An 18,636-nucleotide genomic window follows, 5' to 3' on the forward strand; every position below is an offset into this window, starting at 1 on the left:
TGGTTCATACCACAGCCTTAGTGACACCAGTGATGTTCTAGCTGGCGCCTCTACAGCTTACCGGAGTGCCCGTCTGTTCTGTGGTGACGTGAACTGTGTGGGGTAGGGAAGTTCGTCCATGCAGGGTGGTATTTATTAGGCACAGAATAGAATAAAACTGTTAAATTCATTTTCCGTTGCAAAACGTTTCAGAACGCTGTTGCGTGCCCTAATGAAAATGTGCTCGAAGAACGAGATATGTTTTCACAAACAGAGGACCTTTATTGTGTGACAGTGCAAATTAATCCATAGTGCTGTAAACAGATATTCTGTAGGCAAAAATCATACTCAGTCCTCAGACTGAACAGAGGTGTGATGTTTTATGAATATGTTGCTATGGAGTTCGCTACAGGCTCTTTTTCTCTGGCCGCAGACTGGTGGGATGTCCGCTCAGGAGAAGGAAGATGTCATGGGACGTGGGGGTTTGGAGGTGTGGTGTGGACACTACTCCTTGGAGGCCATGTGCAGACACAGGTCAACGACACGGTTGCTGTAGCCGAACTCGTTGTCGTACCTATGGAAAAGAGAATTTAACAAAAACCTACAATTACAGGAAAGTTGAGGCTATTCTAATTCAATGATTGTTGTGCTGGCACAGAATTACATTTATTTTGTGTCTGGGTGAGTGACGCCCACATCCATGAACTGCATTCAACAATGCGGTCCAACGGAAGTCATTCATTTTCAAAAGGAGGCAGTCCACACCTTTGCGCTCCAGCTGCCACAAGTTGAAATAGTTCCTCCCCCAACTCGTGTTGCGGTTTGCCATGCCGCAATCACAGGATGTTTTATTTAATAAGCCATTATGTTTGGAATTAAAAAGGAAAGTTGCGATGTTTCTCAAGGCTCCGTTCTTGGACCACTACCTACCTACATACCATACCCCTTTGTATGTTATAACAGTTGCAACATTCCCTGCAATGCGAACGATTGTATATCTCAATGAAACGTTGAGTCGGTGGACGCCTGGTGAGCGAGTGCAATGGTGTGTAGGTTCCTGCATACATACCATGAGACCAGCTTGACAAAGTGGTCGTTGAGTGCAATTCCGGCACCGGCGTCGAAGATTGAGGAGCGGCAGTCGCTGTTGAAGTCTGTGGACACCACCTGCGAGGGGGGAAGCAAAAAGCTTTAGGGTAAAGAATTAACCTTCAATCTAGGGCTCGCTAATTTTGGAGCTTAGACATTTCAGCCTATGACCTTGAGGCCCAGGGCATTAGAGTAGGGAAAGGTTACCTTCTCTGGAAGTGTGCACTACAGCCACGTATTTGATCCATTCCAGAACTAGCACAGCCGATTCAAATTGTCACCTAATAGCATCAAGCCCCTCGTCATTCAAATCAGCTGTGCTAGTTCTGGAATACGTCAAATACGTGGACTGGCTGAGGCCCTTGAGAAGTTTGGGAAACTGATCTAGACCAGGGTTTCTTCAAACTGCACGTTGTGCTTTTTGCCCTAGCACTACACAGCGGATTAAAATAATCAAAGCTTGATGAGTTAGTTATTGGAGTCAGCTGAGTAGTGCCAGGGCAAAAACCAAAACGTGCATTGAGGGGGGCCCCAGGACATAGTTTGGTAAACCCTGATCTAGACCAATCTAATAATTGTTTATTCATTTAGGGAGTAGTGTACAAGTGCACACTAAGAAAAAGGACAGATTGGGACAAAGGGTTAGAGTGGGGAAATATTTACCTGGTCCTCTGTGTATCCCAGAATTCCCTTCATGGGTCCTTCAGCGGCAGCCTTGATGACCTTCTTGATCTCGTCATAAGGTGCCTAAAGCAGACGAGAATGTTTTTTTTTTTTTAAGGTAGACCATACATGTGCCTGTTGCAGTAATGCCGGTAACTTACCCCAAAATCCCGGTTTAAAAATTGTAGACATTAGCAAAAGATGGTTGGCGACTTACAGCCTTCTCAAGACGGACAGTCAGGTCAACCACGGACACGTTGGGAGTGGGGACGCGGAAGGCCATGCCAGTCAGCTTGCTGTGGGTCAGAAAGACCCACAAAGGTTCAGGATCCACAGCATTACAAGCACAAGTGGCCCGCAATTAAATCATTTCTTTAAAAAACTCTACCCTAGTAAAAAAAGCACTAGAGCTATATAAATCCCAGCAGTTATCACTATGGTCATAAAACCTCCATTTAAAAAAAAGGTGGTCTTGGATTGGTTCATACCCGTTCAGCTCAGGGATAACCTTGCCCACAGCCTTGGCGGCACCGGTGGAGGCAGGGATAATGTTCTGGCTGGCACCACGTCCATCTCTCCACAGCTTACCGGATGGTCCGTCAACAGTCTTCTGTGTGGCTGTGACAGCATGAACTGTGCTCTGGGGGAAGTGGGGGAGAAAGTGGTAGGGATGTTAGTCTATGCAGGGCACCAAAATTACTTGTATATGACATTTCAAAATCTAAGTTTTACCTCAAAAGTAGTATTCTGTTGAGAAAAGCCCATGACATTCAACTGACTACTTACATGATCTGAACAATTGACATTTCATTCATATACACTGCTCAAAAAAATAAAGGGAACACTTAAACAACACAATGTAACTCCAAGTCAATCACACTTCTGTGAAATCAAACTGTCCACTTAGGAAGCAACACTGATTGACAATAAATGTCACATGCTGTTGTGCAAATGGAATAGACAACAGGTGGAAATTATAGGCAATTAGCAAGACACCCCCAATAAAGGAATGGTTTTGCTTCCTGGCTGATGTTTTGGTCACTTTTGAATGCTGGCGGTGCTTTCACTCTAGTGGTAGCATGAGACTGAGTCTACAACCCACACAAGTGGCTCAGTTAGTGCAGCTCATCCAGGATGGCACATCAATGCAAGCTGTGGCAAGAAGGTTTGCTGTGTCTGTCAGCGTAGTGTCCAGAGCATGGAGGCGCTACCAGGAGACAGGCCAGTACATCAGGAGACGTGGAGGAGGCCGTAGGAGGGCAACAACTCAGCAGCAGGACTGCTACCTCCGCCTTTGTGCAAGGAGGAACAGAAGGAGCACTGCCAGAGCCCTGCAAAATGACCTCCAGCAGGCCACAAATGTGCATGTGTCTGCTCAAACGGTCAGAAACAGACTCCATGAGGGTGGTATGAGGGCCCGACGTCCACAGGTGGGGGTTGTGCTTACAGCCCAACACCGTGCAGGACGTTTGGCATTTGCCGGAGAACACAAAGATTGGCAAATTCGCCACTGGCGCCCTGTGCGCTTCACAGATGAAAGCAGGTTCACACTGAGCACATGTGACAGAGTCTGGAGACGCAGTGGAGAACGTTCTGCTGCCTGCAACATCCTCCAGCATGACCGGTTTGGCGGTGGGTCAGTCATGGTGTGGGGTGGCATTTCTTTGGGGGGGGGCCGCACAGCCCTCCATGTGCTCGCCAGAGGTAGCCTGACTGCCATTGGGTACCGAGAGGAGATCCTCAGACCCCTTGTGAGACCATATGCTAGTGCGGTTGGCCCTGGGTTCCTCCTAATGCAAGACAATGCTAGACCTCATGTGGCTGGAGTGTCAGCAGTTCCTACAAGAGGAAAGCATTGATGCTATGGACTGGCCCGCCCGTTCCCCAGACCTGAATCCAATTGAGCACATCTGGGACATCATGTCTCGCGCCATCCACCAACGCCACATTGCACCACAGACTGTCCAGGAGTTGGCGGATGCTTAAGTCCAGGTCTGGGAGGAGATCCCTCAGGTGACCACCCGCCACCTCATCAGGAGCATGCCCAGGCGTTGTAGGGAGGTCATACAGGCACGTGGAGGCCACACACACTACTGAGCCTCATTTTGACTTGTTTTAAGGACATTACATCAAAGTTGGATCAGCCTGTAGTGTGGTTTTCCACTTTAATTTTGAGGGTGACTCCAAATCCAGACCTCCATAGGTTGATAAATTTGATTTCCATTGATAATTTTGTGTGATTTTGTTGTCAGCACATTCAACTATGTAAAGAAAAAAGTATTTAATAAGATTATTTCATTCAGATCTAGGATGTGTTATTTTAGTGTTCCCTTTATTTTTTTGAGCAGTGTACTAATAAATGAACCAGGTGGGTTTGGATAGATTGATAACCTAATTTGACAATTTGATTTTGGTGTGTAATGACCTTTAACGTTAACATTTACATCTCCACCAGTGTTCAAAGTTCACACTTTTTTACTACTACTTTCCAGTAAGAATTGTGCTTTGACAGTCAAACACTGAAGGAAAATCCATTCTTACCATGAGACCCTCAACAATGCCAAAGTTGTCGTTGATAACCTTGGCGATGGGAGCCAGGCAGTTAGTTGTGCAGGAGGCGTTGCTGTGAGGACATGACAATTACCATCATACCACCACAAATGTTTAGTAAATAAACATTGTGCCACAAATCCATAAGAGTCAGCTTAAAAGCACTATTTTTTATTTAAATTGAAATAGTAATAACTCAGGACAGAGGAAGGAGTCTGAATAATGCACACTGAGTGCATGTTTGTTTCAGCCATTCTTTGTACAAGTTATCTTTTGGCAACAGATAATTACCACTGCTCCTTTAAGATTATGCAACGAAGGGAGGGTGGAGGAGAGGATTACCTGACGACCTTCAGGGAGTTGTCGTACTTCTCATGGTTGACACCCATCACAAACATGGGGGCATCTGCGCTGGGGGCAGAGATGATGACCCTCTTGGCACCTCCCTTCAGGTGAGCCTGTTGTGGCGGTTGGGGTGAGAGGACAAAGAATATTTGTGGAACAGCAAAGCCACTGAATGAACCAAGCCAGCCAACCTTTATGCACATAGTTAAAAAGCCCATCTGTTAAAAAGCAGTAGTTTAGGGGTAAAAACAAACAAAAAAAGGACTTCATTGAAAGTGGGATCCCTGCATAACATGCCTACCAAAATTATAATGAACGGTCAGCAATATCCCAAACACTAACTATATAAAAATGTGACCGTCCTACTGCTAGTGAACAGAGGTACTTACAGAGGCCTTTTCGATGGTGGTGAACACACCAGTAGACTCCACAACATAGTCAGCTCCAGCGTCGCCCCACTTGATGGCAGTGGGGTCCCTCCTGAAGATGACAAAGAGAGACGAAGTTGGGATTAAGAGCCACAAAACTAGTGTTCAATTACAGATATCGAATGGTTCCAATTCATGTGAAACCCATAGGCATCATAACATAAAAATGGTCTAGCCCACTCGAGAACTCCCAAGTGTCAGCCTTGGCATTCCCAATTGTCAATGGGTCCGTTTGCCAGAACCAGAGAAAAATGTCCATTCAAAGTGCTTCTTAGTCCACCACTAAGCTTAATATGGGTGCAGGAATGCATCCAAATGTTTCATTTGAACCAATGTACTAAAAGAATAATGAAAGGAAAACCCACTCATGGAAAACTGTGATGTGCAGGTTGCCAATGATCAACTTTCCACCCTCCTGCTTCACTTCACTGTGCTTCCAAACACCGTGGGTGGAGTCATACTTGAACATGTAGACCTATGGTACAGGGGCAGGTACAGTCATTGATTGTACAGTAAAACTGAGAAGCTATAAGTCTAGTACCAATTTTTTAAGAGTGTACTGCATTTCTTAATGCAGTGTAAAGTTCTCACCATGTAGTCCAGGTCGATGAAGGGGTCATTGATGGCGACGACCTCGACTTTTCCACTCTTTGCGGCGGCACGGGTCACCAGGCGCCCAATACGGCCAAATCTGAGAAAATAAATCAGATAGGTTTACAGTTAATCCCCATGTATCCATATTACCACACCAGCAGGTGGCAGCAGCCCTATACTGTCATTGACAGCTCTACATTTTTAGTCATTTAGCAGACGCTCTTATCCAGAGTGCATACATTCTTTTTTTTTTCTCATACTGGCCCCCCATGGGAATCGAACCCACAACCCTGGCGTTGCAAACGCCATGCTCTACCAACTGAGCTACATCCCTCTACAAGGCCTGCCAGCCCTGACTGATAACAAGACTTGACATTTGCAGCCCAGAGCCTTTGTTTATGCCTAATATGGTTGGGTTGGTGCAGCGTGACCAGAAATTAGGAGAAAGTGCAGGTTGAGGACACAAATTGGAAAAGCAGGTTAGAGATGACTGGTCTGTTAAGCTTGGTTGGCCTGTGCAGTTACATTACCCACCAAAAGCAAAGAAACATTTTCATAGTGTTTAAACTAGATTAAGACACATCTTGCCATCAGTGGTGTAGGTCCAGTTTCAGCATAACGTCGGTGACGTGTTTAGCAGAATCCACATGGGACTGTTTCAGTTTCAGTTTACTGGTTGAGAAAGGTTCAATAATATGGCATACGAGTCTAGATGTCACTGAAATAAAGTAAACTGGATTATGGTCTAGAAAAGTCTCAATTTAAAAAGAAAATAGGATCTGTTCCGGGCAGCTGAAGTATTAACTCCCATGTAGATACCGTCGGCAGTCAATTAGTGCAAAGATCTGTCTTGTGGTATATATTGACCAATCAAGTTCACAGAGTGGATAATAAAATATGTGTTTGAGGATTCAGTGTCATTCATTGTGATGATAGTTATGTTTAAACTCATTTGAACTTTGTCCAGTGACGCAAGCCGACACCCCCAACTAAATGGGTGTGTCCTGTTCACAAGGGTCAATTATTGACCAACGAACGAGTCAAAGTGCGTCAGAACGGAGTAAAAACAAGTAGCCCATTTGGTAACATTAGGAGGTAAAGAGTTTGTATTCTGGAGCAAATCCCTTGTTATCCATTCCCATTTACAAGTCCTGTTCTAGTCAATGAAGGTGTCATACTCAAAACTAATCTATGACATAGGTTGAGGAACTGAAGTCAGGAGTATTTATTGCACTCTGATAAGAACGTTTAGTTTCCACACTGTATAAAGGTCAATCACCACAGCAGCAGAATTAGAACATCAATCTCACGTCAGTGTTTCCGGTTTAAAATGGGCATCGTTACAGGTTGCCTTCAATGTCCTGCTGATTTTGGGAAAGGGCCTATCATTTCCAACTTTAATCTTCGTGCAGCTCAATTACAGACATCTATTGGTCAAATAAAGGTTAGAAGGATAGGATTGGGCTAAGAGCTCCTCCAAACAATCTTTGCTCTGAACTTTAAAGGGATATTATTAGATAGAATAAAGGAATGTGACCGCTGAGGTGAGGATAGCTACAGGAGTGTTGCAGAGGCGGTGTGACACCCAAACTATAAATAAGCAGAGAATGGACAGGGGAAGGGTCCAGACCAGGCATGTGAACTAGTAGCTACAGTATGGCATGAACTGTCCACCATCTTGGTTCCAAAGTACACAAACTGTATCAAGGTATTTGTGCAATGCAAGCCAAGGTCTCTTGACCTTTTAAACTTGGTTCTCTAGCATTTATACAAAACCCCAATTCAGCCAGTGTTACGATACATTAAAGACTGTATATACTTTTCTTTAAGCTAAACAAAAGCAACTTACCCATTGATCCCAATCTTCACCATTTTGCCTGATATGGTCTAGTCCTCTGAAAGTAAAACACTTTGTATCACAACTTAGTATGAGCATAACGCAAAATTAGAATTAGCATCCATGTCAGCGTTTTCCAAAACCGTTTTGGTTTTCGCTCTTGCGGTACACAGCTGATTCAAATGATCAACTCATCAAGTTTTGATTAGACTATTTGGATCAGCTATGTAGTGCTAGGGCAAAAAATAAATAAAACGCACACTACTTGGGGTCCCCAGGAATGAGTTTGGGAAACACTGATGTACGTCAGTCACTGATTAACAGTAATTATAAAATATTAAAATAGCCGTCACAGACTAGGTTGTCTCTATCATGGCTATCAGTCATTTATTAAATGTACACAGTTGACCAAACAGTCTTGGAAAACGTTGACAGAAACTGTATTGACAAGCTGCATGCCAGAGAAAACATTTAAAAACACGAAGCGCAAAGTCATAAAAGAAAGCAATTCAAAACGCCAGGTTAAGCCTAGGCCTAAATCCCATACAATTAACACATCCTCGAAAATGTCAATCAAAGTTGGCTTTGAAGGCATAAAATACCAACAAATAAAGTTGTCAAGTACCGTTCTTGTATAGCCTCTGTCTGTCCACTTGTTCGCAAGGGGAAGCGGGGACGAGCAAAGGTGCGCTCGTAATTTATCTTCCAAGAGTCCTTGGACACGCCTCCGCGTCAGCACGCCCCGTCAGAATGTCAAGGTCGTTGTCGCTTGTCAATCGACAGGAAGTACAGAACAAAAAAACCTACACCATTTATTTGGACAGTGGGTGCATCTTGGCAACAAAAAACAAAAAAACTCATTATCAGACTATTTTGATATTTCATTCATATACTAATAAATTAAAACAGGTGGGTTTGGATGGATTGATCAACTAATTTGACAATTTTTAATACACATGGACTAAAAGCCAATGTATTATTGATCTGGCAATACATTTCTGGAGGGTGTGACACAATAGAGCCCCACAGTGGAGGTGTCATAATACCCATAAAACCTAGCGTTCAAACAGGGAAATGGTTCCAATAGTTTTTCCACCATTCATTTTTCCCATAGGGGATTTTAGAAACACTTAAATGTAAGGGCTGTGTTTTGTGTAGGCCAGGGAAGTCACTAGACATTCAGAACATCCGGGGGTGATCCCTGCGTCACCGAAATGAAGCGCCCATGCTAGCAGTCAACATTTTGCAGAAACATAATGCTATGTTGCATATCTCACTGCTTTCTTCCATGCGCTGTGCTCCCCTGATGCCAAATAATCAACACTTCTTAATATTAATTAAATGGATTGTGGTCAGTAAACCCATGGAATATGGTGTCAATAATAAAATAAAATAAATCTATTAGCAAATATAAATTACAAGTGCATAACTATATCGTGATTTTCCATGAAGAACATTTGTTGGAAAAAGTATTAAATCATTTTGTTGCAATGTTTTCATAAACCATGTCCAATATTTGATTGCCAAAAGAAAGCCTCATGTTGATGTTGGTCACATTATGGCTAACTAATGTGAGCTGGTCATGCTGCGCGCACAGTGCAGTTCCAAAATAATCCAAATGGTGGCAGCCTAAACCACAAATTAATGTTTTGCATGAAAAAATGTTCTAGTTACGTGCAATATAGCAGTATTGGGATTTTAGGCTGCCATCCTTTGGATTATGTTGGAATTTAATAAACTCACATCAGCAGTAGGCTTGTATTATAACTGTAGAGTGGGGGGGACACACACACACAACTTTTGCAGATAATATGTACAAACGCAGGCACCAAACATGCTTGAAAATCATGATTTTATAATATTTGTGGTAATAAATCACAGATTCCAAGGTCAATTAGCTACAGGACAATATTTATACCTAATTAATTACACAAAAACAAATACACCCCCTCCAACACCCCTGTAGTAACAACACTTCACATACCAGCATACAATCCTTTCTCCAACTAAATATTCACAATGTTTGCGAGTTATATTACACAGTACTAGGATGTTATTCCATCCATAAAGATTAGAAATTAAACAAAATGAAACTGTAGGTGCAAACCGGTCTATGACTTCACTCTTTCCCAAGCGTGTTAGTATGTATATCTTTGTCAATTGTCATGATGCATTCTATCTTGGGTCAATAGGCTCCTAAGCCAGGTATGTAGATGTCTTCATGCACTGAAAGATCTCTCACAGCTGCTAACTGGGATGGTCAGTGCGGCCTGTGCTTCAGTGATGGGAACATATCAGGGTCTAACAATTTATACACACAGGCCATGTCAGAAGTGGCATCTTTCTTTTTTTGAGAGGTAATATTTAGCAAGGACTACTTCCTCTGGCTTGAGAGGAATATTCCATGTTTGTCTTGTGTGGGCTTCCCCTCTCTCTGTGTTCTTGCTCTGTCCTGTCTGCTCCCCTCTCTTTCTTGCTATCTGAAGTTCTGGTTTCCGGGATCTCCTATATTATTACAGAGACCCGCATAGTATCAGTGCAGTAGCAACATGGAGTATTCTGAACAGACAAACACACACAGAAGCAATATACGCACACACACACACACACACAATATGAACAACAGGCAAATAATGTTTACCTGAATTGAGCTAAAGGTCAAATCTGGGATAATTTCTGTTCCTTAATGATATTAGCAGTTCACTCAATCTTAAACCTGATTAACATTACTATCCACAACACCGGTGTTCTCTGTCGCTTTAGCAACAACATCGAAATGCGTGCAACCATGGGTCAAAACAGTTGAGGTTGGTTTAGATTGTTAACATGTAAGCTATATTTCGTCTCCAATGTTTATTGAAAACAAATACATTTGCACAATGACCATTTGTTGTTTCAAATACATAGTTAGTTGTTAGTTAGCTAGCTAGCGAATTTGAGCCATATTTGCATTGACATGAAATCAGTCAAAACAAGACATTTTATCAATAGCATGCTGAAATAAGACACTTATGAGTCCCCACATGGCAGTGTCTATTGTTGCCAATTTAGCGACTTTGTCGCTATATTTAGCGAGTATTCAGACCCCTCTAGCGACACATTTTCAAAAAAGCGACTAGCGACAAATCTAGCGACTTTTTCTGGTGTTATTGGAGACTGACGTGAAAGCACGTATCGTTCTTACTCTTCTCAACGAGCAGCGGGTGCTGCGGTGGGCCCGACCCCCGTCCCAAAGCACTCACAGGCGGCCCAGTCCTCGCGCAGCTTTTTACTCACTTTTTGTCTCTCCCACAACGTTATTCCTCTCTCCTACAGCGTCCATCACAATTACATGCACATGACAAATTATGTAAATTAGGTGATGGAGTATTCATTGCACTGTGTAATGCAGTATAGCCTAGCTTGTTTTACACAATCCCAGCAGGGCAAAAGACTCGGGCTGAGACGAAATCATTCGGGTCTAAAACCCCGAAATCCCGGGTCTGGTGATGTCAATGAGTGTAGACTTGCCCTGGCTTGACGTTTTGATAACCATGTAAATCTCTCTCGGACAACGTTACTTTTATCAATATATTCATCTCTATTTACTCTCAGATTCGAAAATGCGAATTAGCATCAAAATTCTGTTAGAAATTGCGTAATTCAAATCTGGTATTGGAATAAGAATCAAGAGATCTTCAATCCAAGCTAAATTTATTATATGCAAAATGTATGTATGATAAGTATGAAGGTTCGTATATACGGGTCCACTGAAATACCTCGCAGGGCACTCAGAGAACTAAACCATTGTTTACAGGTACTTTCTCAAATACTCTGACTGAGAGTTCCCACCTCTTCTGTTGGCCAATCAGAGTAAAGGACTGAGTGTGGTTTAGACTTTACTCAGCCAATCCGTTGGCGCACGGGTTGGTCCCAACCCCTCTGCGCTTACCCCTTGGCGCTCCACCGTTCCCAGGCATAAGTTGCTATCATAATAACCTGTGGAGTCAGCACCCAAAAGACACCCCTCCAATCTGTACTCCATGTACCCACGTTCAAGGACGGTTTCACAGACAACAAAGAGAGAGTGTTCGTATCTGTAAGAAATACAAGTCTTATCTGTCCTACCCCTAACGTTCCTTACATGAATCACAGCCTGTTATGTGAAACAATTTATATCAGTATAGTACAAACCTATGCTCCTCATTAATGCATTCCTTCTAAGTTATTCATCACATACAGATCCAATTATGAGAAAAATAGAACCCAACAATAGACATCATGCAAGACTACAAATCCCTGCAAGCTCCTGCATGTCCTCTCTAGCTGACATGCTTGCTAACAGGTATTGTGTCAATTTTAAACTTGCACAAGACAGTTCACAGAATTGTCAATTTAAAGAAATGTAGCCAATTTATTAATTACTACATTTAGTTAAGATAGTTAATCCAGAAATTCTTACTTTTACCTCGATTCAGCAGTCTTGTCCAGGTCATGTGTAGTTCTTTATGATAGCCACATTAGCATGTCATTTTTGGGGGGGTAAAAACATTTATATTTTAGTCATTTAGCAGACGCTCTTATCCAGTGCGACTTACAGTTAGTGAGTGCATACATTTTCATACTGGCCCCCTGTGGGAAACAAACCCACAACCCTGGCGTTGCAAGCGCCATGCTCTACCAACTGAGCTACAGGTGAATATATTGATAAAAGTCACCTTGTCCTAGAGAGATTTACATGGTTATCAAAATGTCACGCCAGGGTAAGCCTACACAAAAAACAGCCCTTATTTTAAGTGTTTCTAAAATCCCCTATGGGAAAAATGAATGGTGGAAAAACTATTGGAACCATTTCCTTGTTTAACCGCTAGATGTTATGGGTATTATGACCAGTGGCGATTTTTGCATGTAAATGTTGGTGGGGCAAACTCCCCCAAATTTTTTTTTATGCATGCCAGCAAAGCAAAGCCACTACATAACATAACACTGATAAGGGGTGGCTGGTAGCTTAGTGGTTAAGAGCATTGTGCCAGTAACCGAAAGGTTGCTGGTTCTAATCCCCGAGCCGACTAGGTGAAAAATCTGTCGATGTGCCCTTGAGCAAGGCATGTAAGTCGCTCTGGATAAAAGCGTCTGCTAAAACGGTGCCCACAAACTGATAGGGCCTACATAAAGCAGTCCCAACACCTTACCACTGCTATCAGTGGAACTTTATCTGGAAGTGAAACAGTTCATTCAGCCTCATTTACTGCCTTTTAAAAAAACATAGCTGATATGGCTGACTTGCTTAAACAAATGTGGTTTCTACTGACAATTGAGATGTACAAACTATGGCATAAGGGGACGACAAGCGTATAAGAGGCAATCTGTAATTTCGATTAAGACATTAATGTGCGGGCCTCCCGAGTGGCACAGTGGTCTAAGGCACAATTGGCCCAGCATCGTTAGGGGAGGGTTTGGCCGGGGGGGCTTTACTTGGCTCATTGCGCTCTAGTGACTCCTTGTGGCGGGCCAGGCGCCTGCAGGCTGACTTCGGTCGTCAGTTGAACAGTGTTTCCTCCAACACATTGCTGCAGCTGGCTTCCGGGTTAAGAAGCGTGTTTTGGTGGGTCATGTTTCGGAGGACGCATGACTCGACCTTCGCCTCTCCTGATCCTGTTGGGGAGTTGCAGTGATGAGACATTGGGGGTAAAATAAAAAATAAAATACATTAATGAGCAAGCTAGGACGGACGTAGTCAATATAACTATTTGTTCAGCACTTTTGAAATGTACAGCGGCAAAATTCAGAACATGGGCCATTCTTACAGTATTCTCCCTGTACACCAAGTCAGAACCGTAGGATAAATAAAGGGGGCATATAAGCAGACAATGAAAGCTCTTACAATATTCAATGATTACATTTCTCTAAAACAGGCTATAGGCTACATGTGCACCACCAAGTCAGAACAGTAGGCTAAATTATGAGGGGAAAAGGGACCAAATTATTAGGGTGAGGCACATGGGCTACTAACAGCTTACTACACATTTACATTACATTTACGTCATTTAGCAGACGCTCTTATCCAGAGCGACTTACAAATTGGTCCATTCACCTTATAGCCAGTGGGATAACCACTTTACAATTTTTTAATTTTTTTGGGTGGGGTGGGGTAAGGGGGGGGGTTAGAAGGATTACTTTATCCTATCCCAGGTGTTCTTTAAAGAGGTGGGGTTTCAAATGTCTCCGGAAGGTGGTGAGTGACTCCGCTGTCCTGGCGTCGTGAGGGAGCTTGTTCCACCATTGGGGTGCCAGAGCAGCGAACAGTTTTGACTGGGCTGAGCAGGCACTGTGCTTCAGCAGAGGTAGGGGAGCCAGCAGGCCAGAGGTGGATGAACGCAATGCCCTCGTTTGGGTGTAGGGACTGATCAGAGCCTGAAGGTACGGAGGTGCCGTTCCCCTCACAGCTCCGTAGGCAAGCAACATGGTCTTGTAGCAGATGCGAGCTTCAACTGGAAGCCAGTGTAGTGTGCGGAGGAGCGGGGTGACGTGAGAGAACTTGGGAAGGTTGAACACCAGACGGGCTGCGGCATTCTGGATGAGTTGTAGGGGTTTAATGGCATATCAGTTTACAACATACACTTAGTATTACTTTCTTAGCTACAGTATACATATCTCCCTGGCATATTACATCATTTATGCAGCAGCATACAATACATTTTTGGACTCACCTTGTTGTCCTGTGCTCACTTGAACAGGAACGTGGCGCGGCGGTCCTTCATGGGCAAATTTTGTCATCAAACTTTGTCATCAAAGTCTGGCATTCTCTGGATTTATGGTGCTTTTAAGACAACTGGGAAAAAACAAGGTCGAATCATGATGATGTCAGTGATCTTCAGGTCGGCGCTCTAGAAATAGGCCCGAGTTCCCGACTTGCAATTCCGAGTTGGATGACCGTGCAAAACGCATTTTTCCAGTCGAAGCTCGTTTTTTTCAGAGTTCCCAGTTGTCTTGAACTCACGGAAGTCTGAGATTTCCCAGTTCCGAGTTTCCAGTTGTTTTGACAGTGGCAGAAGTCATGCTGGATTGACAGCATGGCCAATGTTGAATGTGTATCTTTTTAAGCTTGGAAAAGAGACCCTTAAACCCAGACTTGGACCACAGGGCTTCCGAGTGGCGCAGCGGTCTAAGGCACTGCATCTCAGTGCTTGAGGCGTCACTACAGACCCCCTGGTTCGATTTCAGGCTGTATCACAACCGGCCGTGATTGGGAGTCCCATAGGGCAGCGCACAATTGGCCCAGCTTTGGCCGGTGTAGGCCGTCATTGTAAATAAGAATTTGTTCTTAACTGACTGTCACGCCCTGGCTCTGGGGAGGCTTGTATGTTGAGCCAGGGTGTGATTGTTCTTTGTTTTTCTAGTTCATGTATGTCTATGTTGGCCAGAGTGGTTCTCAATCAGAGGCAACAAGTGTCAGCTGTTGCTGGTTGTCTCTGATTGGGAACCATATTTAGACAGGCTGTGTTCCCACAGTGTTTGTGGGATCTTGTTCCAATTAGGTTTGTGTTTGAACCGAGGACGTCACGTTATCTTTTGTTGTTTTGTTCGTGTGATTACTCATATAATAAAAATATGTTCACCTTCCACGCTGCGCCTTGGTCCTCTGTTCCCGACGATCGTGACACTGACTTGCCTAGTTAAATAAAGGTAAAATAAATAAATAAACACACCCACTCCACTGAATAGCAGGCTAGTGATTGCTTTGCAATGCTTGCAGTTAGCCACTGATTCCTTCCAAACCACTCATTGTTGAATTTGCGATTTCCAACTTGTTGTGCAATGTTTATGGCCGATGAGCACCGATACATTTTATCTATAATTTCTCTTGATTATTTCTCTTCACATGACAAGGATTGAAAAGGATTTGCCAGTAGATTGTCAACTTGATTCATGATGATGACTGCTAGTTTGCTAGCTAAGATTTTGAAAGTATGATGTTGACATGATCAGTCCAATCAAAGCTATTGTAGATATAACGTGATTTGACGTCATTTTATCTGTGGCCAATGACCTTGAGCCTTCTTGGATGGGCACTTCTAATCTAACTCTAAGGCAGCACCCAAGGGGCTTGAATTTTCGAGCTCTGACGTAGTGTTCCCATGAGTGACAGAACACTGAGCCAATCACGGCGCAACTAGAGAACATTACCAACCCCTACACTCTGTACTTTCCGCTGGCTGCCCCATCACCACAGAAAGCACTGAGCAAAAAAGAGACCAAATTTGTATGCGGCTTTATTAACTCAAAGATAATTTTTCATATTGTTTGTAAACTGATATGTAACACGTATTAATGCCACATTTTTTTTTTTTTAGCTAAACAGGTGGGGCTCAAAACAGGTGGGGCTCTGTCCCACCTGCCCTGAATGACGGGTTGCCACTGATTATGACTCATACTGTGGTACTCATTGCGAAGCCTCCGGATGTTTGTGGAGGCCAAATCAAGCACCGTACCACATCACCGTGTGCTTCCCAATTTTTTTAACTATGCGGCGGGCTCCATATAGCTCCGTATTGACATGGTTGGTTGACGGTAGGTGGGGGCGGGAGGTCCTGTATAAACAAAAACTCACTTCCTTGACAACTTCCTTCACAACAGCTCTGCTCTGTTACACAAAGCGGAAGAAGTATGAATGCCCTGACTTCTGCACAGGCCGTATTGCAGTAAATGCTGTACGGCCACTGCAGATATCGGATTGACCATGCAGAGCCCTTAAAAAGTAGACTCAGCCAAATGAAGTTACGACAAGCATGCCTGCCAGATCTTACAATGCCTGTAGGCAGGTCCGGCGTTATGGGCGGGCCTTAGGGGGCCTGGCCCGCCCTACCGAACCTCCTTTCCAAATAAAATTTTGAAATATTGATCATTTATTTGAGCGAGACACGTGCCGAAAGAAAGACGCATCAATCTCAGTTAAAGCATCCGAGTGAGCAAAACAGTGCCCCTCTGTCTAAGTATGTGTAGACCATGTATCTGATGCTTTTTGGCAAGGGCGCAACTTTCACATTCCCCCCCAGTTTTATCATTGGAATGTGATACAAAACGAGGCAACGGTGTGCTTTAGGACCATGTGTATGCCTCTGAGGTCGGGTAGGCTGTTTGGAGTGTTTATCTGACTGGATACAAAAATATATATATGCCTCCCCCCTTGGAAAGGAAAGCTGGCGAGTACACAGTGCACTGTTAGGATGCTGGATTCCCCTTAAATAAATTGATGTTTCGCCAAAATTATAGGCTATAATTACTCTTGTCTAAATAAAATAATTCAAAATACCTCACCAGGGAGCATAACTTAGCCACAGAGGATCATTAGCTATTTATTTTTTTTGTTGCTGTGGATTGTTTCAAATCACAAGTGTGTAGGCACATGCCTATTTGGGAAGCCCACAATTTGGGTAGTGCACATAGCAATAGGTCTAGCTGAATGAGTTGCAGTTGTCGGGCTTCTAAAATATGTGTGAAGATAATGCCTTCAGTATAAAGTAAAATGTTGCAACAAGAAGAAGGGGAGGGGTGTGTGGAAAATATATAGTGTCTCTCTCCTGGATGCATGCACTCAGCTCTCCAGAATGTGCTCAGCTCTCCCGCCAATTCTTGTACATTCATTGTTTCATTGTGTGAATTGTTTGCCCTTTAATTTATTTATTTTTTGATCAATTCCCCATTAAATATGTCACCAGTAGGCCTAGTAAATGTACTGTTAATCACCTCTAATTTGGTTACATTAATCTATGTTAATGCATGTATGAATTGCAGTCATTTACCGTTCTCATTTTCAGACTGGAAACGTTGTTTGTGGAGTTCACAACCTGCTACACTTGTGAGAAACAAGTTTTGGTTTATTTCATAACCATTACGAGTTTTGTACATTTGTTCATTCTTTTTTGTTTGGAGTGCTTCATTTGGACAATGAGCATGTGTCTGGTTTCTCTTTCCTGATAACGTTGAGGGAGCGCGCGCCTGAGCACACACAGAAGTAAGCCAACCAGGCCTGCTGCCTGCAAAAGTAGGAAAGTGCCCATTTGACAATGTCTGATTTCTGATTGTCATTCCTTCTTCTCAGTCATTTTCTCTTCACCTCACACAATAAGTCAACAAAGTCTGTTTCTTTAACATCCATTGTAAATGATAGTTCTTCAGTATTTGAAAAATATTTCCAACACTCTCGGCCATAATCACCAAGCCTCGGTGTGAAAGAGCAAAATACTGTATCATGATCTGATGATTCCATATATCCAGTGGAAACGTCATTTAAAAAAACAGCTGTCTGTCCCGAGCTCACTGGCGCGGGAAACTCTGAGGGCCTTATTGGCTAGTTGTTGATATAATGTTGCAAGTTCGCTAGCAACAGCTTTGGGCCGACCCAGTTGATGATTTGATACAATGTTGCACTTCAAAAATAATCATAATTGCCACGAATGGTAGGATAAATTGTAAGCATCCCCAAAATTGAAACTCACGTGCTGCCTATGGTACTATAACACCCATTTTGAATAATTCTGAACTTGCAAGCGCGTGCACACATAGTAGGTCCCGTGAAAAAACGTGCCCGCCTATGGAAATCAAAGATCCGTCCAACTGAAGGCAGATCAGTATTTTACATATCAGCTAACCACATCATATATTATAGCAATCTGTCAGTCGATGACTCAGTCGATGACGTCGCAAGCAACCATTGGTTGATGCATGCAAAGTCTAAGCAGGGGAACTCGAACATTGAGACGAGCGAGATGCAAGACTTCGCCCTCACACACAGTATCTGCGCATGTGCACGAGTTTGCTTCACGCTGTTACAGCGTGGTAGCCATTGGACCAAAACAGCGGAGAAGTTGAGCCTCGCACTTCAACGCTCTTAGTTGTTGCAGAAATTGACCCACTATGCGGTTTACTTTCTGCATCTACATCATATCTCTGAGTCTACCTTTAAATTGGCACCCTGCCAAGGTAAGACTCAAGTTCTGCTGCACTAGGCTACTTGTTTAGAGTCAAGGGGTCTCTTCTCAATTCAGAATATGATGATTTGAGACATGGGGCATGTGACTATCTGGTGCACATTGCTAGTGTACATCTGCACATGTACAGTGTAGATTAGACACACTATTGAGGGATGTTTTCAGAAACGACATTGCATGG

The 18,636-nt window shown here is 43.4% G+C and overlaps 1 protein-coding gene across 1 annotated transcript; it reads right to left on the reverse strand.

Annotated features, from left to right (window-relative positions):
* Positions 1-236: 236 nt before the first annotated feature.
* LOC121571545 (glyceraldehyde-3-phosphate dehydrogenase) lies at positions 237-8,169 on the reverse strand. The gene is made up of 12 exons (XM_041883072.2): positions 8,111-8,169; positions 7,498-7,543; positions 5,646-5,745; positions 5,420-5,529; positions 5,016-5,106; positions 4,624-4,739; positions 4,273-4,354; positions 2,220-2,371; positions 1,949-2,027; positions 1,732-1,815; positions 1,049-1,146; positions 237-553 (listed from the first exon to the last, which is right to left on the reverse strand). The coding sequence occupies exons 2-12, from the start codon at positions 7,518-7,520 to the stop codon at positions 484-486; spliced, it is 1,005 nt and encodes a 334-aa protein (XP_041739006.1). The 5' UTR covers positions 7,521-7,543; positions 8,111-8,169; the 3' UTR covers positions 237-483.
* Positions 8,170-18,636: the final 10,467 nt, after the last annotated feature.

The sequence above is a fragment of the Coregonus clupeaformis genome, chromosome 8, assembly GCF_020615455.1.
Source record: "Coregonus clupeaformis isolate EN_2021a chromosome 8, ASM2061545v1, whole genome shotgun sequence".
Classification (NCBI taxonomy): Eukaryota; Metazoa; Chordata; class Actinopteri; order Salmoniformes; family Salmonidae; genus Coregonus; species Coregonus clupeaformis.

Bases quoted from the DNA above. Each gene is read 5' to 3' on its own strand.
- LOC121571545 (XM_041883072.2), bottom strand. From the start codon at position 7,520: ATGGTGAAGATTGGGATCAATGG. The intron at 5,107-5,419 runs GTGGGTTTTCCT...TGTCATCTTCAG, and splicing joins CACATCACAGTTTTCCATGA to GAGGGACCCCACTGCCATCA. The intron at 2,372-4,272 runs GTAAGAATGGAT...CACTTCCCCCAG, and splicing joins GCATTGTTGAGGGTCTCATG to AGCACAGTTCATGCTGTCAC.